Below are 22,818 nucleotides of genomic sequence, written 5' to 3' on the forward strand. Positions count from 1 at the left end.
CAGTTGTTATATATCTCAGCTGTTAATGTTTAATTTTAAAGTAATTTACCATTTGTCAGTTTAGCATCAAGCAATTTGCAAATTAAATAACTCTTGGAATTTAGTGTAAAATATGAGAATTTAAAATCGATAACACACAAGTCGCAGCATCGATAATAAAAGTATCGAATGTCAAAGTTTGGCGCCAAAAAACATATTTTAAAGTTTCAGTAGCGCTTGTAAGCTACTGTTCGTTTATGTACATACAAGGTAAATTCATAGTAAGTATAGTAGTAATTAGTAGCTAAGTATAAAATAATGGTAAAATGTAAAATCGAGTAGTAGATTAAAAGAGATGTAAAGATAATTGAGGATAAGCATAACTTAAACTAACATCCCAAGCCTTTGTATTGACAGCCATTGTGGGTCAAAGGCATGCCATTAAGATTGCTAACAATCTCTTTATTTTCCTCCTGTTCATCTTGCAATGTCGTGGCATTAAACTTCAACTTGACGGCATAGCCAAAACACCGTTCAAATCCGTTGATGGGCTGCGTGCTAATGGCGACCAAATGTCGGAATTTATAGTGCACCCAATTTCGGTAGTTTATCACTGACTGAGGCACTTTTACAATGCTGGCCAATATGGATCCACTAATTTTGGAGGAGTCCAAGTCCACTAGCTTCGACAGCTTTAGAAATGCCATTTCAAAGCCTTGCTTCACGTCAAGTGCTCCAAACGAACTGCGTCCTATGTCATTTGTCGGCGTAATAGGATCTTCAATGGTCAGCACCGACAACCAGTTGTAATCGCCGAAGGTGCTCTGCAGCACACACTTCTCCACGCTGCCACCACTGCCGCGCACAGATATTCCATACTTAAAGTAGTCAAACTTGCGTCCATAAAAGTCCAGGAACTTAAGCAGTAGCTTTCCCAATTTGTTATCATTTTTACACGTCTTCGTTTCGCTTAGAGACTGCTGCTGCAGGAAGCTGATGCACATGAGGGTGACGGCATATGAGGAAATACCGCCTGAGCTGTATACCTCATTTAAGCCTTGGAGCATTAGATATTGCTTCAGAATTATGACCAGCTTGGGAAGCTCTGGAAACTGCTCGATAAACCGCTGAACCAGCTCCGCCGCCTTCACGCCCGTCGTCGTATTAAATGAAATGTCAAACTTGATTTCCGAAATGCGTTCCGTAAACTTTACGACCGGAACTGATGCCTTGTCCAGGACATTGACATTGTCGGCAACTCCTCGCGCCATCAGCGCATTTTTCAGTTCGAGCAGCGGTGCACCGTGCCAGTAAAAATTGTTAACTGCAATATCAATATCAGAGATCGGTAGATTTAGGCCGGTGCGAAAGGAGCCAAAGACTTCAATGCAGGCATCCGGCCAAATGCTAAGCACAACCCTCTCAATACGGTGCACAGCTTCCATTCGCATCATATATTCCGTTGGCGTCGATACGATGTAGTTGTAAAAATGCTCGATCTCCTGATGGAGTGCGGCTACCCCGCTGCCATATTCAAAGTTCGGCATCAGCCAGGGCTCCCGCTGATCTGTGACTTTGCTCATCTTGCTGCCTCCTTAAATGTGATAAATTGTGATAGAGTTAAGAGTAGTAGATCTACATTCATATTATATTTTTGGTAACAATTCCAATTAAAACTTACGCTATGGCAATGTAAGTACGTCGATTCGCAATTCCAATTCGTAATTTGTTTTTTTTTTTTTCAATTTCTCTTCAAACCGAATAGCAAGAACAAGACAAATGCCAAAGCCAGCGCCGTTATACAGAGTTGCCACCCAGTTCATTTCGTGCCGAAAAATTCACTAGTGTGTGCTCTTCAAACTCGCTTATCGCGAAAAATGTTAGGACATGATGTAATTGAATTAAACAAACTTAACCATAAAACTAAACTCTGATAAGAATTTTTCACTTTTTTTTGGTTTTTTGAAAAATATTTATGCTAGAAACATTATTAATATACTGCAAAGGCATGTTGTTTACAAACATTTTTAATTATTACAGGATGACTGAGTAAAAAATTAATTTACAGCAATATGCACAACCAGAACTGAAAACAATACACATATTGGAGACTATAGTAACTGACCCTTAAGATCAACAAATTGAACTAAGTATGTGGACTATATTAACACCTAAAAAAAATTTCTAAATATGCGCACCACTGCCTGCACCCATCGAGGCACACTTCTCTGGACAATCTCACGCTCCGCTGTCGTGGACATGTCGTACAAGCGATCCGCCTCATTTTGAAGGCGTTGGCTGAGGTCTTTGTTAGCGGTCACCAGGCAAACTTGCGTCTCCAGGTCACGATTGACCGAGCGCTCGCCAAAGTTTGAGGAACCAATTAGCGTCAAATTGGGCAGTCGAGCCTCGGGCAAATAATACCAGAGTCCCTTCGCATGGTACGTCCAGCCAGGTTTCTCGTACTCAAAGAAATTGACACGATGATTTTGCTTTCGTCGCACCAAACTCTCATAGAAGCTTTTCGCAATCAGTGTATAGGCAGCAGGTATGCCTCCGGCGGGTCCCTTGGCGCCTTGAAAGCCATTGGCCTACAAGAAGAAAATATTATGTAAAATATTATGTAAACCGATATGACAGCACCTACATTTGGATGAGCCATGAGAATGCTACACTGCGCCAGACACTTATGTGTGATTGTGTCCATATACTCTTGCGTGAGATTGAAATAGCCGGTGGCCAGTTTAAGGCGTGAACCAGCAATGCACTTTGAGAGCAACTGCTTGGTCACCACGCTGTCATGATGTATGCCAATCTGGCCCATCTCCAGCAGAGGAAACACCCACGTGTCCGCCTGTGTGTTCTGATCCCTGAGCTGCAATTGCTTTTGGTACGCTTCCTGAACGAAATTTGTAATACGCTCCTTGGCCAGACGAATGAACTGATCTTTTGTGCCTTCGTATGGCAGTATGCGCCAGCTATGATGCAGTCCCTCTACCGCATCTGCGCCTACAGCCAGGCTGAACTCCTGCACACGCTCAATGAACTGCGCATAGAAATCTGCAAGCGGCTTGTCCTCAATAAGTATGTAGCGATCCTGACGATTTGTAAAGTAGTCGTTGGACAAATTGGCCCCAGATATGATCACTGTATCATCAAACAAGTACACCTTCATGTGCTGCAGTCCCAGTAGTTCGTTCCAGCGCGGCGGCGCCAGTCGTTTGGTCATGCCGCGCAAATCCGGCGTATGATACAGCGAGAATTGCACTTGTTCGCCAAATTCCCGCACCAGAGGTAGAAGCATGGTCTTGGAGTTGGCCGCACCACGTGTGCCGCGTGTAAAGTCCAACAGCACATTTAGGCGCAATGACGACTCCGCCTGCAGGCTATGACGCAACGTCTGCACAAAGGAGCTCTCCAGCTGACCTGTGCCCAGATACAGGCTAGCCAGTACAATGCGTCGCTTGGCCTGAGCAATGCGCTGTATCAGCGTTTGATAGAAGTGTTGAGGCTCGTGTATGACCTGTATCTGTTCGCCTCGCAGAGGAAAGCAGGGCGCCAGATTGTGTAACCAGGATAGACTCTCCAAGCCGGGGGAGCCCGCAAATCCGCCACACAACAACTGCTGCGGTGCATGCTGAAGGCAGCCCAACAGGTCGCTCTGGGTGGCAGGACATAGTTCTTGGGTGAATAGGCGGCGCAGGTACATCATTTTCATTGAGGGCCTAATGAATATTGGACTCCTCTACTCTGGCCGTGCCAGCTCCTATTGCAGTGTTCGACCTAGCTGCGATGCTAGTTTCATTCATTGGTTGGATTGAGTATTAAAATAAACTGAACTGGTTTTACGAAATCATATCAAAATTACGTTTACGTGCTGTTGCTGTGCTGGGAATTTGAGATGTATCGATAAATTATTTCTTATCGATTCACACACAGATGTCCGATTGGATTTGTAAGAACCATAGTATTGTAATTGCCGAACGGGCTGATCGCACGAAATAACGCTGTTTTAGTATAGCCAGTAGTGTATCCAATCGAGTATAATACAATCAAATGTAACTTATAGAAAAAGCCTGTTATGTGAACAAGGTAGTTGTTTTAAATATCGATGCTCAACGCTTAAAAAATTAAAATATCGATATTTCTGTTGCACACCACTAGCACAGCCAGCACAGCGCAACAACAACAAGCAAGGAGAGAAGAAGAACCAAGCAAAAGAAAAGCCAACGAAATCAACTGCGAAAATTTTGGATCTTCTTCCTACACACAGAACTTACGTTGTCCAAATGCTTTTAAATGTGAACGCAAGGGATTAAAAACGGCAAAAAGTTGATGTGTGTGTGTGTGTGCATGTGTGTATAGAAAATCAAAGCAAGTTTCAATAGCTCAATAGTGCAACGCAACCAGGTACGAGTGCGTGCAGCAGCAGCAGCAGCAACAACAACAACAACAACAACAACAAAGAGAGCGAGAGCCGACCCGAGCCGTAACTCACTTTGCTTTGGAATTTTCATTTGCTGCCTTTTCTTGCTTTTAATTTAGCTTGAACATTTTATAGACGAAACGAAATTTGAAGTCAGGTGGCGTGACCTTTCATAACAGCTAACATGTCTTGGACAGAGAAAGTAGATCCGGAGTTGATCTTCACCAAGCAGGAGCGAATTGGCAAGGGCTCCTTTGGTGAGGTGTTCAAAGGCATTGACAATCGCACGCAGCAAGTGGTGGCCATCAAGATCATTGATCTGGAGGAAGCCGAGGATGAGATCGATGATATACAGCAGGAGATCATGGTGCTATCACAGTGCGATTCACCGTATGTGACTAAATACTATGGATCCTATCTGAAGGGCACTAAGCTTTGGATCATTATGGAGTACTTGGGCGGTGGCTCCGCATTGGACTTGATGAAAGCGGGCTCCTTTGAGGAAATGCACATTGGCATTATATTGCGCGAGGTGCTGAAGGGTCTCGACTATTTGCACTCAGAACGCAAGCTCCATCGCGACATCAAGGCGGCCAATGTGCTGCTCAGCGAACTGGGAGACGTAAAACTAGCCGATTTTGGAGTAGCTGGCCAGCTAACCAACACGACATCCAAGCGCAACACATTCGTGGGCACACCCTTTTGGATGGCGCCGGAGGTTATCAAGCAGTCCCAGTATGATTCCAAGGCGGACATATGGTCGCTGGGCATTACGGCCATTGAGCTTGCGAAAGGCGAGCCACCCAACTCGGAGCTGCATCCGATGCGCGTGCTCTTTCTAATACCGAAAAACAATCCGCCCCAATTGACAGGTAACTATACGAAGTCATTTAAGGACTTTGTCGAGGCATGCCTCAATAAGGATCCCGAGAATCGACCCACGGCCAAGGAGTTGCTTAAGTATCCGTTTATCAAGAAGGCCAAAAAGAATGCCTACTTGATTGACTTAATCGATCGCTTCAAGAAATGGAAACTTTCCAAGGGCGATGAAAGTGAAACCGAATCGGAGAACTCCGATTCCGACTCGGACGCCAAGCAGAGCGGTGGCGGCGGCAGCAGCCACGACGAGCCCTGGATAATGACCGTCAAGGGTTTGCACATTAATAGCGCACCGCGTGCTGGTGTTAACAGCTTCCAGCTGCAGGAGCACGAGTTGACCATGCAGAAACTTATGGCCACCACACACTCGCCCTCGGGCAACTCCAGTGGCAGCAACCAAACCGCTTCGGGCAGCAATAGTAGCAACAGTATTGGAGGCGCAGTCAAAGCCGCGAGTGCAGCTGGTGTGGGTAATGCAACTGCAGCGACAGTGGCGTCCGCTGCCAGCGACACACCAGCGTTGGGTAACAGCAACAGCAACAACAATAACAATAACAACAACAGCAACAACAACAACTTGAACAGCAAACATGCCACAACTACCATGCTAAATGCGCCATTGAGTGGAGGAGGAGTGGCATCAGCTAGCAATGCGTCATCCGGCGCTGGCAGGATGCTGCCTGTCAGCACATCTAACTCGGCCAATGACCTTGTGCAGAAACGTGCCAGCTCTAAAACAGAGCTCCGTCAGTCGCGCTCTGTGGCCACATTGGATCAGGTGGAGGAGCGTCGCGCCTCTCTGGGCCTGCCACTTAGCATGGACCAGCATCAACAGCAGCAGCAGCAACAGCGTCGTAGCAATAATCGTGAATCATTCCATGCGACAAGCGCCAACAATGTGAGCAACTGCAGCAGCAGCAGCAACGCTGCCGAACACAACGATTCCTTGGCTTCCAATCAATCCAATCACGGCAAGCTGGCAACCAGTCAGGGACAGCGAATGCTACATCACACGAACAGCGCTTGCCTGAACAACTTGCTCTTCCCAGTGCTGAGCGACATACAGCGCAAGTACAGCAATAGCAGCAAGAATTTGCAGAGCATGCACGGCGTGGGCGTGGGCAGTGACATTGGCGACCTGAAATCTGTGTTTGAGCTGGCCGAGCGTTCCAGTCCGGGCGTTAGCGATCTGTTCATGAAGGAGCTAATCCATATGTTGATGCCCGGCTATTCGGAGACGCGCATCAATAACATTATGGATCGCGCCATACGTAACCGCAAATAGGCCGTGAAACGGTTAACCAAATTCCAAAACAAAACTTACATAAACATATATATATATATTCTATATACATACTATACGTGTTAAATAAATCCCGAGAAACAGCAACGGCAAACAACATATTCCGACATAGTGGCCAATGGAGCAAGCAGCGTTAGACTTATGAAAAACGAAAGTTTATATATACTTATGTAGTTGTACATGTACGTATTTCAACTGAGCCATGTGGCAAATGTTTATTCAACAGTTATTTAGGCATACAAGATGTATTCGTTTGTTTATCTGCAATATTAATATTATTAATATAATGTAAAACATATGCAACTTTAAAATAAAACAAAATGCAAAACGTAATCGGAATTTAATCTAGCGCCCGGCGCGGGTATACATTGTGGCGGTTGGTCGATAACACTAAGTGTAATCACTAACTATGCTATGCTTAATATGGTTTGTGGTGTTATCGTATGCAATTTAGCTGCAATAGTAGCAAAATGAAAAGGCCTTGTGTTAATAAATAATTGGGTTAACTATGAACATATGTAAAATATAAAGAAAAGAGAAAATGTTGCTTGTAGTCGAAATTTAATTTACCGCCCATATGGTGGTGGTCGATAAGGCAATTAAGTGTGACAGTTTTTTTGTGCAATTGATCTGGCATCTCTCCTCGAAAAACAAGCTACAGTGCAAACAATTAAAAAAAAAATAAGCCTCTACATGGAATTAGATTAATTGCAAAAATGTCGCAAATTTTAGTAGATGAGGAAGCATTAGAAACGCTAACTTATGAGCGTTCAAAAATTTGGTCCAACTTTCTCAAGGTGAGCTCAAATATACATATACCGTATTCCCGATCGTCGCCAAAGCATCGAGACCCTTTTTTTTTAGCGTTGTGAGGAAAACGAAGAAGGCGAAGAAATTGAACTAAATCAAATCGAGGAGCTATATAAAAATCAGGACGAGGAAAGTATTGGCGGTATTGAAGAGGCCGAAGAAGACGATGTTGAGAACGATATAAACAACACAACGGCCTGTATGAGCAAGGCCGAACTTACTCTGATGCTTTGCAGTGGTGATAACAAAGAGATTCTAAATCAAACGCTGCCCATTGTGGAGGAGCATGTGCGCAAATGGAAAGCGGCTGGCTTGGATCGCATACTGAACACTTTTGATGCGCAGAAGATCGAGCAGCATGTGGGCGACTGGTTGCGTCGCCACAACAGTGCCTACGGCGATAAGACATTGTTGCAAATGTCTCCAGAAAAGACGTACCACAAACGCTGCAAAGACCACAGCTACTCGCCGGATGTAAGCAATGAAAGCGAAACTGAATCGATGCACTCTGTGGACACAGCCCGCTACATACGCGCCAGTCGCAAGCGCACCGCATCCACTGTCACCAAATGCAGCAGTCCCATGACAACAATCAAAATGTATCGCACGGTGCCACGCAAGCGCGATGAGTTGCGTGCCAAGTACGGCTGTAATGAGTACAATGAGGAGCAGGAACATCGTCATCACATGCAGGCACTACGTCATCGTCGGGACCAGATGCATAGGCGCAATCGTGAGCGCGAGCTAATTTACCATGCAAGTCCAAGGCATTATCCGTATGGTGTGGCTGCCAGCTTCCATGGCCAGCAGCGACGCAAGCAGCTGCGCAAGCGACGCGACAGCTCTCCACTTTTTCCATCATCATCCTCCAGCGAAGATGAGTTCGGCCATACCCGCTGCGACTGCAGTGCATGCGTGAGGCGTGCCTTTTCCAAAACGACCCACCCATATTGTGCCTATCGCAGCTATCACAGTCACAGCCTCTATCATCATCAGCGAGTTGAATTGGGTTCGCGCAGCATATTCAAGCGCAGCGTGCATCAGTTACGGCGTCAGCATGCCTTTGAGGAGGATTTGCGGCCGCGTATGTTGGAGAGCGATTGTAACTGTTGCAACAAAGATCGACTATGCTCAAATGTGGTGCACATTGCCAATAGCTCAACAGAAGAATGGCTGGTCGAGAATAAAAGCAGTCCCGACCCAGTGCAGCCGAGCACACCGAGATGCAGTGCGCAGGCCTCGACGAGTCGTTCCAAGACATTAAAGCCAACGCTGCAGCCAAAAGTACAACCGAAAAAAAAGCAGATTTGTTTAATTGACGAAGAATTGGAAGAAGACACAGAGGAGGAAGAGTTGATGAAGAAGACAATCCCCAAAATGCAGCAGCTGCCCGAAGCAGAGCCTAAGAAAAAAGCATTAGTTAAATTCTTAAATGTGGAAGAGGCAGCCCCAATACCAACTCCCAAAGCAGCATCTGTAAAATCCACCTCTATGCCAATTCCAAAGCTTGAACCGAACAACAAAGAGCTGACAAGCACAACTAGTTTGCCGGAGATGAGCAAAGAATCCATTAAAACTAACAGCAGTGTCGATAAGGAACCGTTTGCTAAACCTGAAGTGCCCAAAGCGTCTAGCCACAAAAAGCAGCCACCAAAATCTGCAAAAAAGGTGACTGCAGCTGAAAGGAATGCCAAGAGCAGTAAAGCAAAACGCACGGACAACACTTCCAGAGAAAAACCTGAAAGCACCGCCAAGTCAAAGCCTAAGAAAACCAAGCAAGCATTAAATGAAACAGATGATCCCGAATCAGATCTCAGGCGTGCGTTAGCGCTTTCGAAGCAAACATATTTGGAGGAGTGCAAAAAACTGAGGCAACAAACGGAGCCAAAGGAAGAAGTTAAAGCCGCAGCATCGCCACAGCTGCCGGAGCAATCGAGCTTTAACAACCAAAGCGTGGCATGTAACTCGACGGCAATGTCCAATGATACGGCTTGTGCACGTGCCCTAAAATCGGCCAAAAAGCCAATTAAACGTGCAGCCAGCACATCACAAGCGATGATTGATCTTTGTACCTCCGATTCCCCTTCGGCATTTGACACTTGTTGGAACCAGAAGGATGGTGATGCCGACTGTACTGTAGTAACATCTACAACTAGCTGCGAGCCGCCTGCAACCGTCACCAAGACCGCAGCTGTGGCCCCGCGTCCAAATATAAAGTTAACAAAAAAAGGAATTTTACTTTATGCGCCGGCCGATCGGGCGCAGAGCTGCAGCTCGAGCAACTTTACGCTCACCGAGCACAGCCTCAGCCCCATCATTGGACAACGGAAAGCGAGCAAGTTTTTTAAGTATCATGTGGGCAGCCGCAGCTTTGATAGTCGCTACTCTATTTATTATCGTCCCACGGCGAAGATGAAGGCTAGGCTGTGTTCCGATGACAAGTCTTTGGATTATGAGTCTTCCAGTTCCAGTAGCAGCGATGATGACATCTTTGATCGTGTTCGGCGTTACGGAGAGGTCTACTCTGTGCTGGAGAAAAGCAACGAAGGCGATTGATTCGCCTAATTGTTCGCTTATTGCTATAAGCAAAACATTGTGTATACTTTCTTAATATATTTCATATTTAATATTAAACAGCTTGTCCTTATCTTTAATTTAAATATTTGACGAAAGTTTGTTATATTAAATATTCATTAACATTTCGCTATCAGCAACAAAAATACTGCTAACATTCATATTCAGATTTTTGCATTAAAAAATAACGTATCTTTAAATGTTTACTTAAAGGAATATACTAAACTCTTTGCAATGTCCGAATGATTTAAAAAATATTTTTTCTTAATACAAACCTTAGTAATAAAAGGCAAATATAAAGCAATGTTAATTTTTATATTGAAGAAAACGCGACGACATTGTAATTTATTCAGTTAAGGATGGTCGAAGAGGCCACACTTATTGGTTCTTTTCCCATTCGGTTGCAAGTGCCCGGCTAGCTCAGTCGGTAGAGCATGAGACTCTTAATCTCAGGGTCGTGGGTTCGAGCCCCACGTTGGGCGAAAGCAAACTTTTTGTACTATTTTATTTATAAATAAAATATTTTGTAATAGGTTGAATTAAAATTACTTAGGTAAAAAACAATTAAAAAAGTTTTATTTGGCAACTGGGTGGCCAAGGTTCTACCGAGATTTGAACTCGGATCGCTGGATTCAAAGTCCAGAGTGCTAACCATTACACCATAGAACCGTGGTGACGGTGTAGAGCCTAGTATAATAAATTCCTGATCACAATTTTATTAAATTATTAAGAGGGAAAAAACTTTTTGGAAATGTTTTGATTAAGGCATGTTTACGTAAAAAATTGTACTATCAATTTTTAAAATTGAAAACAAAAATATTTTTAGAGCGAAAATGACAACCAAAAAAGAATAATAAACAGGTTCTACCGAGATTTGAACTCGGATCGCTGGATTCAAAGTCCAGAGTGCTAACCATTACACCATAGAACCAGGTTGAAAAACGATTGCCAAAACATAATTTTGTTGTTATGGCCAATGTTACAGTATTGTAAAATGTCTTTTGGATAACATTTTGGTACTTATAAATTGCACCTAATATTTTTAGTATTTTTTATTGAGCCAAATTTTGAATTTTTTTAATGTAACTGAAAATACGAACGTAAATACGGTTCATATCGATACGCCGTTGTCAAGCAACTAACAATATAAAAATGTAAAATTTGTTTAGTCAATTACAGCAAAGAAGCAAACATCAAAACAATTTTAAATAGTCAAATAAAATTTATTATTTTCATAGAGTGCAAATTGATAATACAAAAAGATGGAGAAGAGTAAAACGCTGTTGGAGAAATATCAAATACCAATAAATCATCTGGATTTTGCTTACGTGGACAAATGCCAAAATGCACGCGAAATGGAAAAGATTGTAATGATTTTACGTTCCGGTGAAGAAGGTTATTTTCCTGACTTGACGCGCTGTGCCGAGGAGAAATTAAAGCAACTAAAGCCGGACAGCAAATTGTTTCGCATCGAGGAGCAAATACGTTCCAGTAATGTGCTGGACAAACAGGAACTCAAGCCCATATATGTAAATATCTCAGATGGAATGTGAAATATTGTTAATTTGTGCAATAATGTTAATGTTATCCAGGACTGGACAAATGACATCAAGAACAAGGACAGCGCGCTAAATGAGCTCAAAGAGGAATCGGCTGAGTTGGCAACGGATCTGCCACCCGTGCGAAAGCCATGCAAAATAGAAATTGACAAGGAGGAGAGTGAGACCCAAAATGCTGGACAAGTGCCTAAGCCGAACGCAAAGCCGCAGTTGAAATCAACAAATGAAGAGCGCATCAAATCTACCGATTACAGTAAATGGGACAAGTACGATCCAGATGAGGAAATCTTGCGCATGGATTTGGAAGAGGAACGTTCAAAAGAGCAAGCAAAAATAAAGTTACGCAAAACCGAGACAACAACAACAAAAGAGGAGCACATTAAAATTTGTGAAAAGGGCGCCGAGGAGCAGCGTCTGCAGGCTCAGCTCAAGAAACTAAGTCAAATCGAGCGCGAGCAATATGCCGAGAAGTGAGTAGTGTCCAGTTCTTTATGCAGATGTACCGATATATACATCTTATGCGGCACAGATATCGTCTGCGGGGCAACGAGTACTTTAAGGCCAAGGAGTATGACAATGCCATTGAGGAGTATACACTAGCTATAGTTTACGATCCGGCACAAGCTGCACGCGCCTACAACAATCGCGCCGTATCCTGTGAGTAGTCACGTACCTATACCTATACATATATATATATATATATATATATACTAATATTTCTGATTTATCAACAGACTTGAAGAAGAAAAACTATTTGGCAGCTATAGATGATTGCGAAGCCTGCCTCCGGCTCGAGCCCGACAATGTGAAGGCACTTCTACGTTTGGCCGATGCCAACTATGGCCAGGGACGTCGTCGCGAGGTTTGTAGCCATTTTAATGCAAACATTATATATCCTGACTTATCTTCTGCCAGTCCTATGGCTTCTATCAACGTGTACTGGCTCTGGAGCCCAATAATATAAGTGCTAAAAAGGCGCTGGACGAATTGCGTCAACAGTTGGGCGAACTGGCTCCTGCACATGCTACACGTATGATCATTGAGGAGCTCCAATCGGAGAAAGCCGCAGCTGACAATAAGCCCAAGACACAGGCACAGCCAAAGCCACAGCCAAAGCAAGTGCAGTCGGAGAAGCCGCCCAAGGATTATGATCTGGCCGAGCTGGTCAAGCCAAATCGGGTCATTAAAAGTAAAATAGCTTGTGCTGCCGAAGCACTAGGAGGCACACTGAAAACCAGAAATCCCGTTGCCAGCGCCCAAAAGCAACAGCTGCAGCAGATGATGCAAGAGGTGTCCACAGCGCAGGCGGAGCTGCGTCTGCCGCAGAGTAACAAGAGTGGCAATAACAACAACAAGCTCTTAATACAGGAAATACAATGAGACAATCATAAACATATGACATTTATTGATTTCAATTTAATAATAAATGCTGTATATAACGTCCAACAATAGAAAATGGGCGCTGCTCAAATGTTTCCTTTTCGTGCATTGTAATGGACACCTGTGAAAAAATTATGCGCAGAAACAGATTAAAGGAGATTGAACTTTTTATAATCATATATTTTGGAAGGACTCGGACCTGATCGCCGTTCAAGCGATTAATGAGCGTTACACAAACATCAGCAGCCCTGACCCCAACCTTTTGAGTCAGCGAGGCGAACATGGTGGCCTCCATTTCGATGTTGCATATGCCCTTCTTTTGGCATTCCTTCAGGAATGCCATCTTTTCATTATCGCTGTATTCACACACAGCGCCATCAGTGCGTCCTTGACCTGCATAGATCAAATAAAGTTCAATAAAGCTTATCGTCATTTCAAGTGGGCAGCACTTACCCTCATAGAAACAATCGGTGGACATTGTGTTGGCAATTATGGTATTGAAGCCATCGTCAGATTTGGCGCCATATTTTAGGATCTCCTGGCAAAGTGTGTCTGGGAAACTAGCGGGTCGCACCACACGCTTTCCCAGAATGGGCTAGCCAGACGAGAGAAATGTAACAAGAAATCATTAACTGTGAGAGCAGGTACTCCGTTACGCGAACACTTACAATCTCATGTTCGTTTTTTAAGTAACCATTATACGCATCCTTGGTGATTACAACGGTGCCCGGCTCAACGCCTACGCCGCCACATGTGCCAATGCGTATGAATACGGGATCCTGACACTTGGCATACTTGACCAGCTTCAGCAGCTCGTGCAGCACCACCGAGAACGTTGAGGAGCCGACACCATGGCTGACGCATAAGACGGGGCCCACCTTGTAGACAGCATAGCGTTGTCCACTTTCGCATAGATCAACTGGTTCGCTGTTGTCCTTTATGCCCAATATGGGACGCAAATAAATAGCCAACTCTCGCATACGCTTAGAAGTGCCACCAGCGCATACGGCCTAATTAGGGGAAGGATTATAAATATTCAGCAATTCAATTTATTCGAAATTCTCACGCACGACAATATCGCCGAATTGTTTTTGAATAACGCTTGTATCCGCTGTATTGGGCACATTGATGTTCAGATGGTATAGAAAATCAGAGGGCATCTTATTGAGATGGGGATTTTTCAGATTTACGCTGTGGGTAAAATACTTAAAGCTCGCATGCACTTTGGCACGTAACGCAATGTTCACTTACCCTTTTAACATTCTGTGCTAGGTACTAGATAACGCTATAAATAATTTCCAGATAATAATGTCATTTTGTTTTTATTAGTAAAGACTGACTGCTTATAAGTATACCATTAAATAATGTTTTATAACTACCCTGTCTAAGTGGCCCGTAAAATATTTAACTTCCATTTCACCTATCGGAATAGATTTTCCGTAAAGTTTGATTGGATGAAAAACAAAATGATTTAATGAACCTCATTATTCGACCGATTCTTTCCATAGAGCTATAATAAAAAGTAGTTATATCTCGATGAGACTTAGCTCATATAATGACAGCATAGTAAATGCCGAGTTTTGTCTAGGTATATTTAAAACTGATGGAAGGCGTCTGATATATTATATTATATTATATCTTTATATTACTCGACATTAACTTCAAAATGCGGCTCTAACTGGTGAAGCTTACCGATACAAGAGCAGTCCCTGTATAGCGATAACGCTCGACGAATGCCTCAGATATTTTTGCAATGATTGCATTTATGCGCTTTTTACTGCTTCTCAGAAAAACAACACAAACCCCTTTTCTTATTACAAGCACTCATTTTTCTGTGTAAATATATGTATGCATACATGCTTTGGTGTGTGACTCGTTGCATTGGCGAATGAAAAACAGAATTGCAACATGTGAGAATTGTTTACGAATTTTATAACCACTTGCAAATGTAAATAATTTATTGAAATTCTGAGGAATTTCAATACTTGCAATGCAATGTAACTAGGGGATACCCTGAATTCTCTTCTTCCAACATAAAATACATGAATATATTCTATTTTAGAAGCAACATATCATTTTTGGTGACTCTAGCTCTTATTATTTACCAAAATTGTCCAAAAAACAGGATATTATTTATTACAGTAAGTTATCGATTATCGAAAACTCGATCTGCGCAGGCACTAGGAGCACCTACATCTAAAATTTCAGTCTATAGCTCTTATATGTTCTGAGATCCTTGCGTTCATATATACGGACGGACGGACGGACAGACAGACGGACGGACGAACAGACAGACGGACATGGCTAGATCGACTCGGCTATTGGTGCTGATCAAGAATATATATACTTTATGGGGTCGGAAATGCTTCCTTCTGCCTGTTACATACATTTGGTATTTGCACAAATACAATATATATTTTTAATGGGTTCAGGGTATAAAAAAAGTTCCCTCAATTTGGGAGATAAACAATGTAAGCGAGCGAACTATTTGCCACCGCTTCAACTTAACAGCCAGACCAGCGACCCAATCATGGTCAATGAATACATAATACAATTGTAGTGTTGCTTATAGAATTTAAATTGACGCGCATGAACATGTGTAAACGCATTCAGAATTTATTGGAATAAGCGTAAGCTGTTGCAAACAAATGGACTTCTACAACTGCTGTTTTTTATCCGAACTTGAACTTGAACTACAGTCGCAAAACGTCAGTAAGATTATTGTTAGTTAAGATTTTGTCTTAAATTGGTGGACAGTTCTAATTGATTTACTTATTTGAATTTTCTTAAACAAAATTTTGATATTAGTGTTTATAAATAGCTTTTAAACGCGGCACGTTTCCGATTCTCGGAAACAAATTTATACGGACGAACAGACGGACTCGAACTAGAATATATGTATATACGTACATTACATTACATTTGCACAAAGACAATTAACCCACTTTGTCCATTTTTGATAGGTTCAGGGTATAATAAACATATTCGTATTCTAAAGAAGGACCACTTTCAAGAACCGTCCGTGTGAAAGGGCTTAGGCTGGGACGTAGAACAAAACAACATATATGACAGATGTGCAATGCTATTTAATAGTCAGCATTCTTTCATGCTTTGCAGTAAAGCAAAAAAATAACTTACACTAGCTAGCCGAAGGGCAAAAAATTAGCACGCAACAACAATTTATCACGAACCTACATATACATACATCTTATCTACAAAACTTTATATACACATTTTTATATTTATATTTATAAATTTAAACGAGTAAGATAGATCTAGTCGAAAGTGCCCGACTACGCCTTACACAATAAGATATTATTTTGTGATAGAATTCGGTGCCTATTGTCCGATCATTATGAAATTGCTAGGAAATAAATCTAAATATATGTAAATACCAAACACCACGGTCACAGTTCTACAAATTAATTTATTAAAATGTTGAAGGGAACGGCTAACGTATTCAAAAAGTGAAATATTCGAAATATGGTTCAAGACTTGGTGTTACAAGCTCTTGACTTGATTCGCGCGGGCTCACACATTCAACTAGATCGGCTCGGTTGCCATAACTACTTATATTACCTGTTCTACCCACTTTCAATGTGTTCAGGTGATAAAAATACACTAACATTTCTACATACACTTTTGCACGCTTTATCTTTCCGCTATACGTTGTGATCGCTACGACGTCGCTTTAAATACTGAAGTATACATTTCGGATTGATCGCCTACAGGTTTCATTTTTTTCTCTCGCGTTCTCTCTCTCTCTCTCTCTCTCTCGCATACAGGGATGCTGCGAAGTTTCAATTGTAACTAAGACTTCGCTTATGTACTTGAAACTGGTTGTCATAAGAAAAAAAGAAAACATTTTACTAAAAACTAAATAAACAAAGGAGTACATTGTACAGTTAGTGTTGACGATTAGTTCTGATCGCCACTGCAATCACATGTATAAGAACTGTCTTCAGCCGGGGGCTCTCCGTACATCGCCTTCCGTATGTAGCGAGCGATTAGTATTTGAGGTCTTGTGTCGTAATCTTTGAGTCTCGCTGGTGGTGCGTCTATCTGCAATAAGCCAAGAAGTCAATGATCGGTGTCAGCGACCGGGCATAGATTAGACAAACCTGGTCGCCCTCCATGCGATTGAGTAGGGTCACACAGACGACAGCGGCACGAATATTGGCCTGACTTGTGAGGCTTGCGAATGCGGTGCTCTCCATTTCGATATTGACAACTCCACTCTGAGACAATTTCTCTAGGAATGCCATCTTTTTCTCTGGTGTGTAATCGCAAAAGGCACCATCTAGACGTGATTGTCCCTCATAGAAATCATTTGTACAAAGCGTTTTGCCCAAGACAGTGTCATAGCCATCTCCACAGGGATTAGATAGCGATCTAAGCGTCTTGGCCAAGTCCTGGTCCAGTGTGGTGGGCCGTAGCTGCGGCTGTGTCTGAACGACCACCTCGTGCACAGGACGCAATTGGCCATCCAGAGCCTCTGAAGTAATCACCACGGTGCCAGGCTCAACGGTAATGCCGCCACTGGTGCCCATGCGAAAGAAGACAGGATCCTGACACTTGGCATGGAACACGAGCTTGATGAGCTCGTGCAATACTATGCTGATTGAGGGCCCGCCAATGCCATGGCTGGCGCACAGCACTGGCCCAACTTTGTACAAGGCGTATCGATGGCCTTCCGCGGAAATGTTTTTTAGCTGAACGCTCTGGCTCATCTTAAGTCCAATCTCTTTCATGATGTAATTGGCGAATTTCTCCATGCGCGATTCCGTGCCGCCCAAGCATACGAACTGTGGTCATGACAGTTGATATATAAGCAAGTAAATTATGCTCTCTTGCTTTTTAGCATTAATAAAAAATAAACAAGAGGTTCTAGTCGGGAGCTCCCGACTAGGGGATACCCTGAACCCTTTTCTTCCAACATCAAATATATATATATATTCTATTTTGGAAGCTATATGTCAAGTTTGGTGACGCTAGCTTCTATTATTTACCAAAATTGCCCATATAGGATATCGTTATCGATTTTTATCGATTGCTTTGAAACTAAGTTATCGATCATCGGAAACAGGAACTGGGAGCACCTACATCTAAAATTTCAAGTCTAGCTCTTATAGGTTCGGAAATCCTTGCGTTCATACATACGGACGGACGGACGGACATGGGTAGATCGACTCGGCTATTGATGCTGATCAAGTATATATATACTTTATGGGGTCGGAGATGCTTCCTTCTGCCTGTTTCATACATTTGGATTTTGCACAAATACAATATACCCTTATACCCATTTTAAATGGGTTCCTGACTTATCTTCTGCCAGTCCTATGGCTTCTATCAACGTGTACTGGCTCTGGAGCCCAATAATATAAGTGCTAAAAAGGCGCTGGACGAATTGCGTCAACAGTTGGGCGAACTGGCTCCTGCACATGCTACACGTATGATCATTGAGGAGCTCCAATCGGAGAAAGCCGCAGCTGACAATAAGCCCAAGACACAGGCAAAGCCACAGCCAAAGCCACAGCCAAAGCCACAGCCAAAGCAAGTGCAGTCGGAGAAGCCGCCCAAGGATTATGATCTGGCCGAGCTGGTCAAGCCAAATCGGGTCATTAAAAGTAAAATAGCTTGTGCTGCCGAAGCACTAGGAGGCACACTGAAAACCAGAAATCCCGTTGCCAGCGCCCAAAAGCAACAGCTGCAGCAGATGATGCAAGAGGTGTCCACAGCGCAGGCGGAGCTGCGTCTGCCGCAGAGTAACAAGAGTGGCAATAACAACAACAAGCTCTTAATACAGGAAATACAATGAGACAATCATAAACATATGACATTTATTGATTTCAATTTAATAATAAATGCTGTATATAACGTCCAACAATAGAAAATGGGCGCTGCTCAAATGTTTCCTTTTCGTGCATTGTAATGGACACCTGTGAAAAAATTATGCGCAGAAACAGATTAAAGGAGATTGAACTTTTTATAATCATATATTTTGGAAGGACTCGGACCTGATCGCCGTTCAAGCGATTAATGAGCGTTACACAAACATCAGCAGCCCTGACCCCAACCTTTTGAGTCAGCGAGGCGAACATGGTGGCCTCCATTTCGATGTTGCATATGCCCTTCTTTTGGCATTCCTTCAGGAATGCCATCTTTTCATCATCGCTGTATTCACACACAGCGCCATCAGTGCGTCCTTGACCTGCATAGATCAAATAAAGTTCAATAAAGTTTGTCGTCATTTCAAGTGGGCAGCACTTACCCTCATAGAAACAATCGGTGGACATTGTGTTGGCAATTATGGTATTGAAGCCATCGTCAGATTTGGCGCCATATTTTAGGATCTCCTGGCAAAGTGTGTCTGGGAAACTAGCGGGTCGCACCACACGCTTTCCCAGAATGGGCTAGCCAGACGAGAGAAATGTAACAAGAAATCATTAACTGTGAGAGCAGGTACTCCGTTACGCGAACACTTACAATCTCATGTTCGTTTTTTAAGTAACCATTATACGCATCCTTGGTGATTACAACGGTGCCCGGTTCAACGCCTACGCCGCCACATGTGCCAATGCGTATGAATACGGGATCCTGACACTTGGCATACTTGACCAGCTTCAGCAGCTCGTGCAGCACCACCGAGAACGTTGAGGAGCCGACACCATGGCTGACGCATAAGACGGGGCCCACCTTGTAGACAGCATAGCGTTGTCCACTTTCGCATAGATCAACTGGTTCGCTGTCGTCCTTTATGCCCAATATGGGACGCAAATAAATAGCCAACTCTCGCATACGCTTAGAAGTGCCACCAGCGCATACGGCCTAATTAGGGGAAGGATTATAAATATTCAGCAATTCAATTTATTCGAAATTCTCACGCACGACAATATCGCCGAATTGTTTTTGAATAACGCTTGTATCCGCTGTATTGGGCACATTGATGTTCAGATGGTATAGAAAATCAGAGGGCATCTTATTGAGATGGGGATTTTTCAGATTTACGCTGTGGGTAAAATACTTAAAGCTCGCATGCACTTTGGCACGTAACGCAATGTTCACTTACCCTTTTAACATTCTGTGCTAGGTACTAGATAACGCTATAAATAATTTCCAGATAATAATGTCATTTTGTTTTTATTAGTAAAGACTGACTGCTTATAAGTATACCATTAAATAATGTTTTATAACTACCCTGTCTAAGTGGCCCGTAAAATATTTAACTTTCATTTCACCTATCGGAATAGATTTTCCGTAGTTTGATTGGATGAAAAACAAAATGATTTAATGAACCTCATTATTCGACCGATTCTTTCCATAGAGCTATAATAAAAATTAGTTATATCTCGATGAGACTTAGCTCATATAATGACAGCATAGTAAATACATTAACTTCAAAATGCGGCTCTAACTGGTGAAGCTTACCGATACAAGAGCAGTCCCTGTATAGCGATAACGCTCGACGAATGCCTCAGATATTTTTGCAATGATTGCATTTATGCGCTTTTTACTGCTTCTCAGAATAACAACACAAACCCCTTTTCTTATTACAAGCACTCATTTATCTGTGTAAATATATGTATGCATATATGCTTTGGTGTGTGACTCGTTGCATTGGCGAATGAAAAACAGAAGTGCAACATGTGTGAATTGTTTACGAATTTTATAACCACTTGCAAATGTAAATAATTTATTGAAATTCTGAGGAATTTCAATACTTGCAATGCAATGTAACTAGGGGATACTCTGAATTCTCTTCTTCCAACATAAAATACATGAATATATTCTATTTTAGAAGCAACATATCATTTTTGGTGACTCTAGCTCTTATTATTTACCAAAATTGTCCAAAAAACAGGATATTATTTATTACAGTAAGTTATCGATTATCGAAAACTCGATCTGCGCAGGCACTAGGAGCACCTACATCTAAAATTTCAGTCTATAGCTCTTATATGTTCTGAGATCCTTGAGTTCATACATACGGACGGACGGACGGACAGACAGACGGACGGACGAACAGACAGACGGACATGGCTAGATCGACTCGGCTATTGGTGCTGATCAAGAATATATATACTTTATGGGGTCGGAAATGCTTCCTTCTGCCTGTTACATACATTTGGATTTTGCACAAATACAATATATATTTTTAATGGGTTCAGGGTATAAAAAAAAGTTCCCTCAATTTGGGAGATAAACAATGTAAACGAGCGAACTATTTGCCACCGCTTCAACTTAACAGCCAGACCAGCGACCCAATCATGGTCAATGAATACATAATACAATTGTAGTGTTGCTTATAGAATTTAAATTGACGCGCATGAACATGTGTAAACGCATTCAGAATTTATTGGAATAAGCGTAAGCTGTTGCAAACAAATGGACTTCTACAACTGCTGTTTTTTATCCGAACTTGAACTTGAACTACAGTCGCAAAACGTCAGTAAGATTATTGTTAGTTAAGATTTTGTCTTAAATTGGTGGACAGTTCTAATTGATTTACTTATTTGAATTTTCTTAAACAAAATTTTGATATTAGTGTTTATAAATAGCTTTTAAACGCGGCACGTTTCCGATTCTCGGAAACAAATTTATACGGACGAACAGACGGACTCGAACTAGAATATATGTATATACGTACATTACATTACATTTGCACAAAGACAATTAACCCACTTTGTCCATTTTTGATAGGTTCAGGGTATAATAAACATATTCGTATTCTAATGAAGGACCACTTTCAAGAACCGTCCGTGTGAAAGGGCTTAGGCTGGGACGTAGAACAAAACAACATATATGACAGATGTGCAATGCTATTTAATAGTCAGCATTCTTTCATGCTTTGCAGTAAAGCAAAAAAATAACTTACACTAGCTAGCCGAAGGGCAAAAAATTAGCACGCAACAACAATTTATCACGAACCTACATATACATACATCTTATCTACAAAACTTTATATACACATTTTTATATTTATATTTATAAATTTAAACGAGTAAGATAGATCTAGTCGAAAGTGCCCGACTACGCCTTACACAATAAGATATTATTTTGTGATAGAATTCGGTGCCTATTGTCCGATCATTATGAAATTGCTTGTAAATAAATCTAAATATATGTAAATACCAAACACCACGGTCACAGTTCTACAAATTAGTTTATTAAAATGTTGAAGGGAACGGCTAACGTATTCAAAAAGTGAAATATTCGAAATATGGTTCAAGACTTGGTGTTACAAGCTCTTGAGTGATTCGCGCGGGCTCACACATTCAACTAGATCGGCTCGGTTGCCTCGGTTGTCACAACTACTTATATTACCTGTTCTACCCACTTTCAATGTGTTCAGGTGATAAAACTACACTAACATTTCTACATACACTTTTGCACGCTTTAATCTTTCCGCTATACGTTGTGATCGCTACGACGTCGCTTTAAATACTGAAGTATACATTTCGGATTGATCGGCTACAGGTTTCATTTTTTTCTCTCGCGTTCTCTCTCTCTCTCTCTCTCTCTCTCGCATATAGGGATGCTGCGAAGTTGACTTCGCTTATGTACTTGAAACTGGTTGTCATAAGAAAAAAAGAAAACAGTTTACTAAAAACTAAATAAGCAAAGGAGTACATTGTACAGTTAGTGTTGACGATTAGTTCTGATCGCCACTGCAATCACATGTATAAGAACTGTCTTCAGCCGGGGGCTCTCCGTACATCGCCTTCCGTATGTAGCGAGCGATTAGTATTTGAGGTCTTGTGTCGTAATCTTTGAGTCTCGCTGGTGGTGCGTCTATCTGCAATAAGCCAAGAAGTCAATGATCGGTGTCAGCGACCGGGCATAGATTAGACAAACCTGGTCGCCCTCCATGCGATTGAGTAGGGTCACACAGACGACAGCGGCCCGAA

At 42.3% G+C, this 22,818-nt stretch overlaps 8 protein-coding genes and 3 non-coding genes across 16 annotated transcripts; 4 read left to right on the forward strand and 7 right to left on the reverse strand.

Moving 5' to 3' along the window:
• Positions 1–211: 211 nt before the first annotated feature.
• Trf4-2 (Topoisomerase related function 4-2) lies at positions 212–1,793 on the reverse strand. Its single transcript, XM_002054203.4, has 2 exons — positions 1,661–1,793; positions 212–1,573 (listed from the first exon to the last, which is right to left on the reverse strand). The coding sequence occupies exon 2, from the start codon at positions 1,560–1,562 to the stop codon at positions 369–371; it is 1,194 nt and encodes a 397-aa protein (XP_002054239.1). The 5' UTR covers positions 1,563–1,573; positions 1,661–1,793; the 3' UTR covers positions 212–368.
• PGS1 (Phosphatidylglycerophosphate synthase 1) lies at positions 1,663–3,952 on the reverse strand. Its single transcript, XM_002054202.4, has 2 exons — positions 2,627–3,952; positions 1,663–2,570 (listed from the first exon to the last, which is right to left on the reverse strand). Exons 1-2 carry the CDS (start codon positions 3,695–3,697, stop codon positions 2,151–2,153), a joined length of 1,491 nt encoding a protein of 496 aa, XP_002054238.2. The 5' UTR covers positions 3,698–3,952; the 3' UTR covers positions 1,663–2,150.
• A 191-nt stretch (positions 3,953–4,143) lies between these two features.
• Positions 4,144–6,920, forward strand: GckIII (Germinal centre kinase III). The gene has a single exon (XM_002054201.4). The coding sequence runs from the start codon at positions 4,590–4,592 to the stop codon at positions 6,567–6,569; it is 1,980 nt and encodes a 659-aa protein (XP_002054237.1). The 5' UTR covers positions 4,144–4,589; the 3' UTR covers positions 6,570–6,920.
• Positions 6,921–7,201: 281 nt separating this feature from the next.
• On the forward strand, positions 7,202–10,275 carry cal1 (chromosome alignment defect 1). The gene is made up of 2 exons (XM_002054200.4): positions 7,202–7,384; positions 7,452–10,275. The coding sequence occupies exons 1-2, from the start codon at positions 7,304–7,306 to the stop codon at positions 9,951–9,953; spliced, it is 2,583 nt and encodes an 860-aa protein (XP_002054236.1). The 5' UTR covers positions 7,202–7,303; the 3' UTR covers positions 9,954–10,275.
• Positions 10,276–10,380: 105 nt separating this feature from the next.
• On the forward strand, positions 10,381–10,453 carry TRNAK-CUU (transfer RNA lysine (anticodon CUU)). Its single transcript has one exon. It is a non-coding gene; the product is annotated as a tRNA-Lys (tRNA).
• Positions 10,454–10,568: 115 nt separating this feature from the next.
• On the reverse strand, positions 10,569–10,640 carry TRNAQ-UUG (transfer RNA glutamine (anticodon UUG)). The gene has a single exon. It is a non-coding gene; the product is annotated as a tRNA-Gln (tRNA).
• A 190-nt stretch (positions 10,641–10,830) lies between these two features.
• TRNAQ-UUG (transfer RNA glutamine (anticodon UUG)) lies at positions 10,831–10,902 on the reverse strand. The gene has a single exon. It is a non-coding gene; the product is annotated as a tRNA-Gln (tRNA).
• Positions 10,903–11,138: 236 nt separating this feature from the next.
• On the forward strand, positions 11,139–13,147 carry Spag1 (Spag1 axonemal dynein assembly factor). The gene is made up of 5 exons (XM_032439496.2): positions 11,139–11,500; positions 11,564–12,000; positions 12,060–12,187; positions 12,265–12,392; positions 12,446–13,147. The coding sequence occupies exons 1-5, from the start codon at positions 11,234–11,236 to the stop codon at positions 12,908–12,910; spliced, it is 1,425 nt and encodes a 474-aa protein (XP_032295387.1). The 5' UTR covers positions 11,139–11,233; the 3' UTR covers positions 12,911–13,147.
• On the reverse strand, positions 12,903–16,658 carry LOC116651953 (uridine phosphorylase 1-like). Of its 4 annotated transcripts, none has more exons than XM_032439498.2 (7): positions 16,549–16,658; positions 14,162–14,195; positions 13,981–14,101; positions 13,579–13,920; positions 13,364–13,505; positions 13,110–13,303; positions 12,903–13,031 (listed from the first exon to the last, which is right to left on the reverse strand). In XM_032439498.2, the coding sequence occupies exons 2-7, from the start codon at positions 14,170–14,172 to the stop codon at positions 12,942–12,944; spliced, it is 900 nt and encodes a 299-aa protein (XP_032295389.1). In that variant the 5' UTR covers positions 14,173–14,195; positions 16,549–16,658; the 3' UTR covers positions 12,903–12,941. The 4 variants fall into 4 exon arrangements, with proteins under 4 accessions (XP_032295389.1, XP_070063681.1, XP_032295391.1 ...); XM_070207580.1 differs by having other exon boundaries at positions 16,537–16,555; XM_032439500.2 differs by having other exon boundaries at positions 16,490–16,553.
• A 5-nt stretch (positions 16,659–16,663) lies between these two features.
• On the reverse strand, positions 16,664–17,736 carry LOC116651955 (uridine phosphorylase 2-like). Its single transcript, XM_032439501.2, has 2 exons — positions 17,032–17,736; positions 16,664–16,972 (listed from the first exon to the last, which is right to left on the reverse strand). The coding sequence occupies exons 1-2, from the start codon at positions 17,683–17,685 to the stop codon at positions 16,829–16,831; spliced, it is 798 nt and encodes a 265-aa protein (XP_032295392.1). The 5' UTR covers positions 17,686–17,736; the 3' UTR covers positions 16,664–16,828.
• A 984-nt stretch (positions 17,737–18,720) lies between these two features.
• LOC6631079 (uridine phosphorylase 1) lies at positions 18,721–22,413 on the reverse strand. Of its 3 annotated transcripts, none has more exons than XM_015172134.3 (7): positions 22,294–22,413; positions 19,980–20,013; positions 19,799–19,919; positions 19,397–19,738; positions 19,182–19,323; positions 18,928–19,121; positions 18,721–18,849 (listed from the first exon to the last, which is right to left on the reverse strand). In XM_015172134.3, exons 2-7 carry the CDS (start codon positions 19,988–19,990, stop codon positions 18,760–18,762), a joined length of 900 nt encoding a protein of 299 aa, XP_015027620.2. In that variant the 5' UTR covers positions 19,991–20,013; positions 22,294–22,413; the 3' UTR covers positions 18,721–18,759. The 3 variants fall into 3 exon arrangements, with proteins under 3 accessions (XP_015027620.2, XP_015027619.2, XP_002054235.2); XM_015172133.3 differs by having other exon boundaries at positions 22,235–22,351; XM_002054199.4 differs by lacking the exon at positions 22,294–22,413 and adding an exon at positions 22,043–22,159.
• Positions 22,414–22,818: the final 405 nt, after the last annotated feature.

This window comes from Drosophila virilis, chromosome 2, assembly GCF_030788295.1.
Source record: "Drosophila virilis strain 15010-1051.87 chromosome 2, Dvir_AGI_RSII-ME, whole genome shotgun sequence".
Taxonomy (NCBI): Eukaryota; Metazoa; Arthropoda; class Insecta; order Diptera; family Drosophilidae; genus Drosophila; species Drosophila virilis.

Coding starts and splice junctions, on each gene's coding strand:
- Trf4-2 (XM_002054203.4), bottom strand. CDS start 1,562: ATGAGCAAAGTCACAGATCAGCGGGAGCCCTGGCTGATGCCGAACTTT.
- PGS1 (XM_002054202.4), bottom strand. CDS start 3,697: ATGAAAATGATGTACCTGCGCCGCCTATTCACCCAAGAACTATGTCCT. Junction 2,571..2,626: donor TTCTCATGGCTCATCCAAAT/GTAGGTGCTGTC, acceptor TTCTTCTTGTAG/GCCAATGGCTTTCAAGGCGC.
- GckIII (XM_002054201.4), top strand. CDS start 4,590: ATGTCTTGGACAGAGAAAGTAGATCCGGAGTTGATCTTCACCAAGCAG.
- cal1 (XM_002054200.4), top strand. CDS start 7,304: ATGTCGCAAATTTTAGTAGATGAGGAAGCATTAGAAACGCTAACTTAT. Junction 7,385..7,451: donor TTTGGTCCAACTTTCTCAAG/GTGAGCTCAAAT, acceptor CTTTTTTTTTAG/CGTTGTGAGGAAAACGAAGA.
- Spag1 (XM_032439496.2), top strand. CDS start 11,234: ATGGAGAAGAGTAAAACGCTGTTGGAGAAATATCAAATACCAATAAAT. Junction 11,501..11,563: donor AGGAACTCAAGCCCATATAT/GTAAATATCTCA, acceptor AATGTTATCCAG/GACTGGACAAATGACATCAA. Junction 12,188..12,264: donor CAACAATCGCGCCGTATCCT/GTGAGTAGTCAC, acceptor ATTTATCAACAG/ACTTGAAGAAGAAAAACTAT.
- LOC116651953 (XM_032439498.2), bottom strand. Junction 13,921..13,980: donor AACAATTCGGCGATATTGTC/GTGCGTGAGAAT, acceptor TCCCCTAATTAG/GCCGTATGCGCTGGTGGCAC. Junction 13,304..13,363: donor CACCGATTGTTTCTATGAGG/GTAAGTGCTGCC, acceptor TGATCTATGCAG/GTCAAGGACGCACTGATGGC.
- LOC116651955 (XM_032439501.2), bottom strand. CDS start 17,685: ATGGAGAAATTCGCCAATTACATCATGAAAGAGATTGGACTTAAGATG. Junction 16,973..17,031: donor ATCGCATGGAGGGCGACCAG/GTTTGTCTAATC, acceptor GGCTTATTGCAG/ATAGACGCACCACCAGCGAG.
- LOC6631079 (XM_015172134.3), bottom strand. Junction 19,324..19,396: donor TAAAAAACGAACATGAGATT/GTAAGTGTTCGC, acceptor TCGTCTGGCTAG/CCCATTCTGGGAAAGCGTGT. Junction 18,850..18,927: donor ATCGCTTGAACGGCGATCAG/GTCCGAGTCCTT, acceptor ATTTTTTCACAG/GTGTCCATTACAATGCACGA.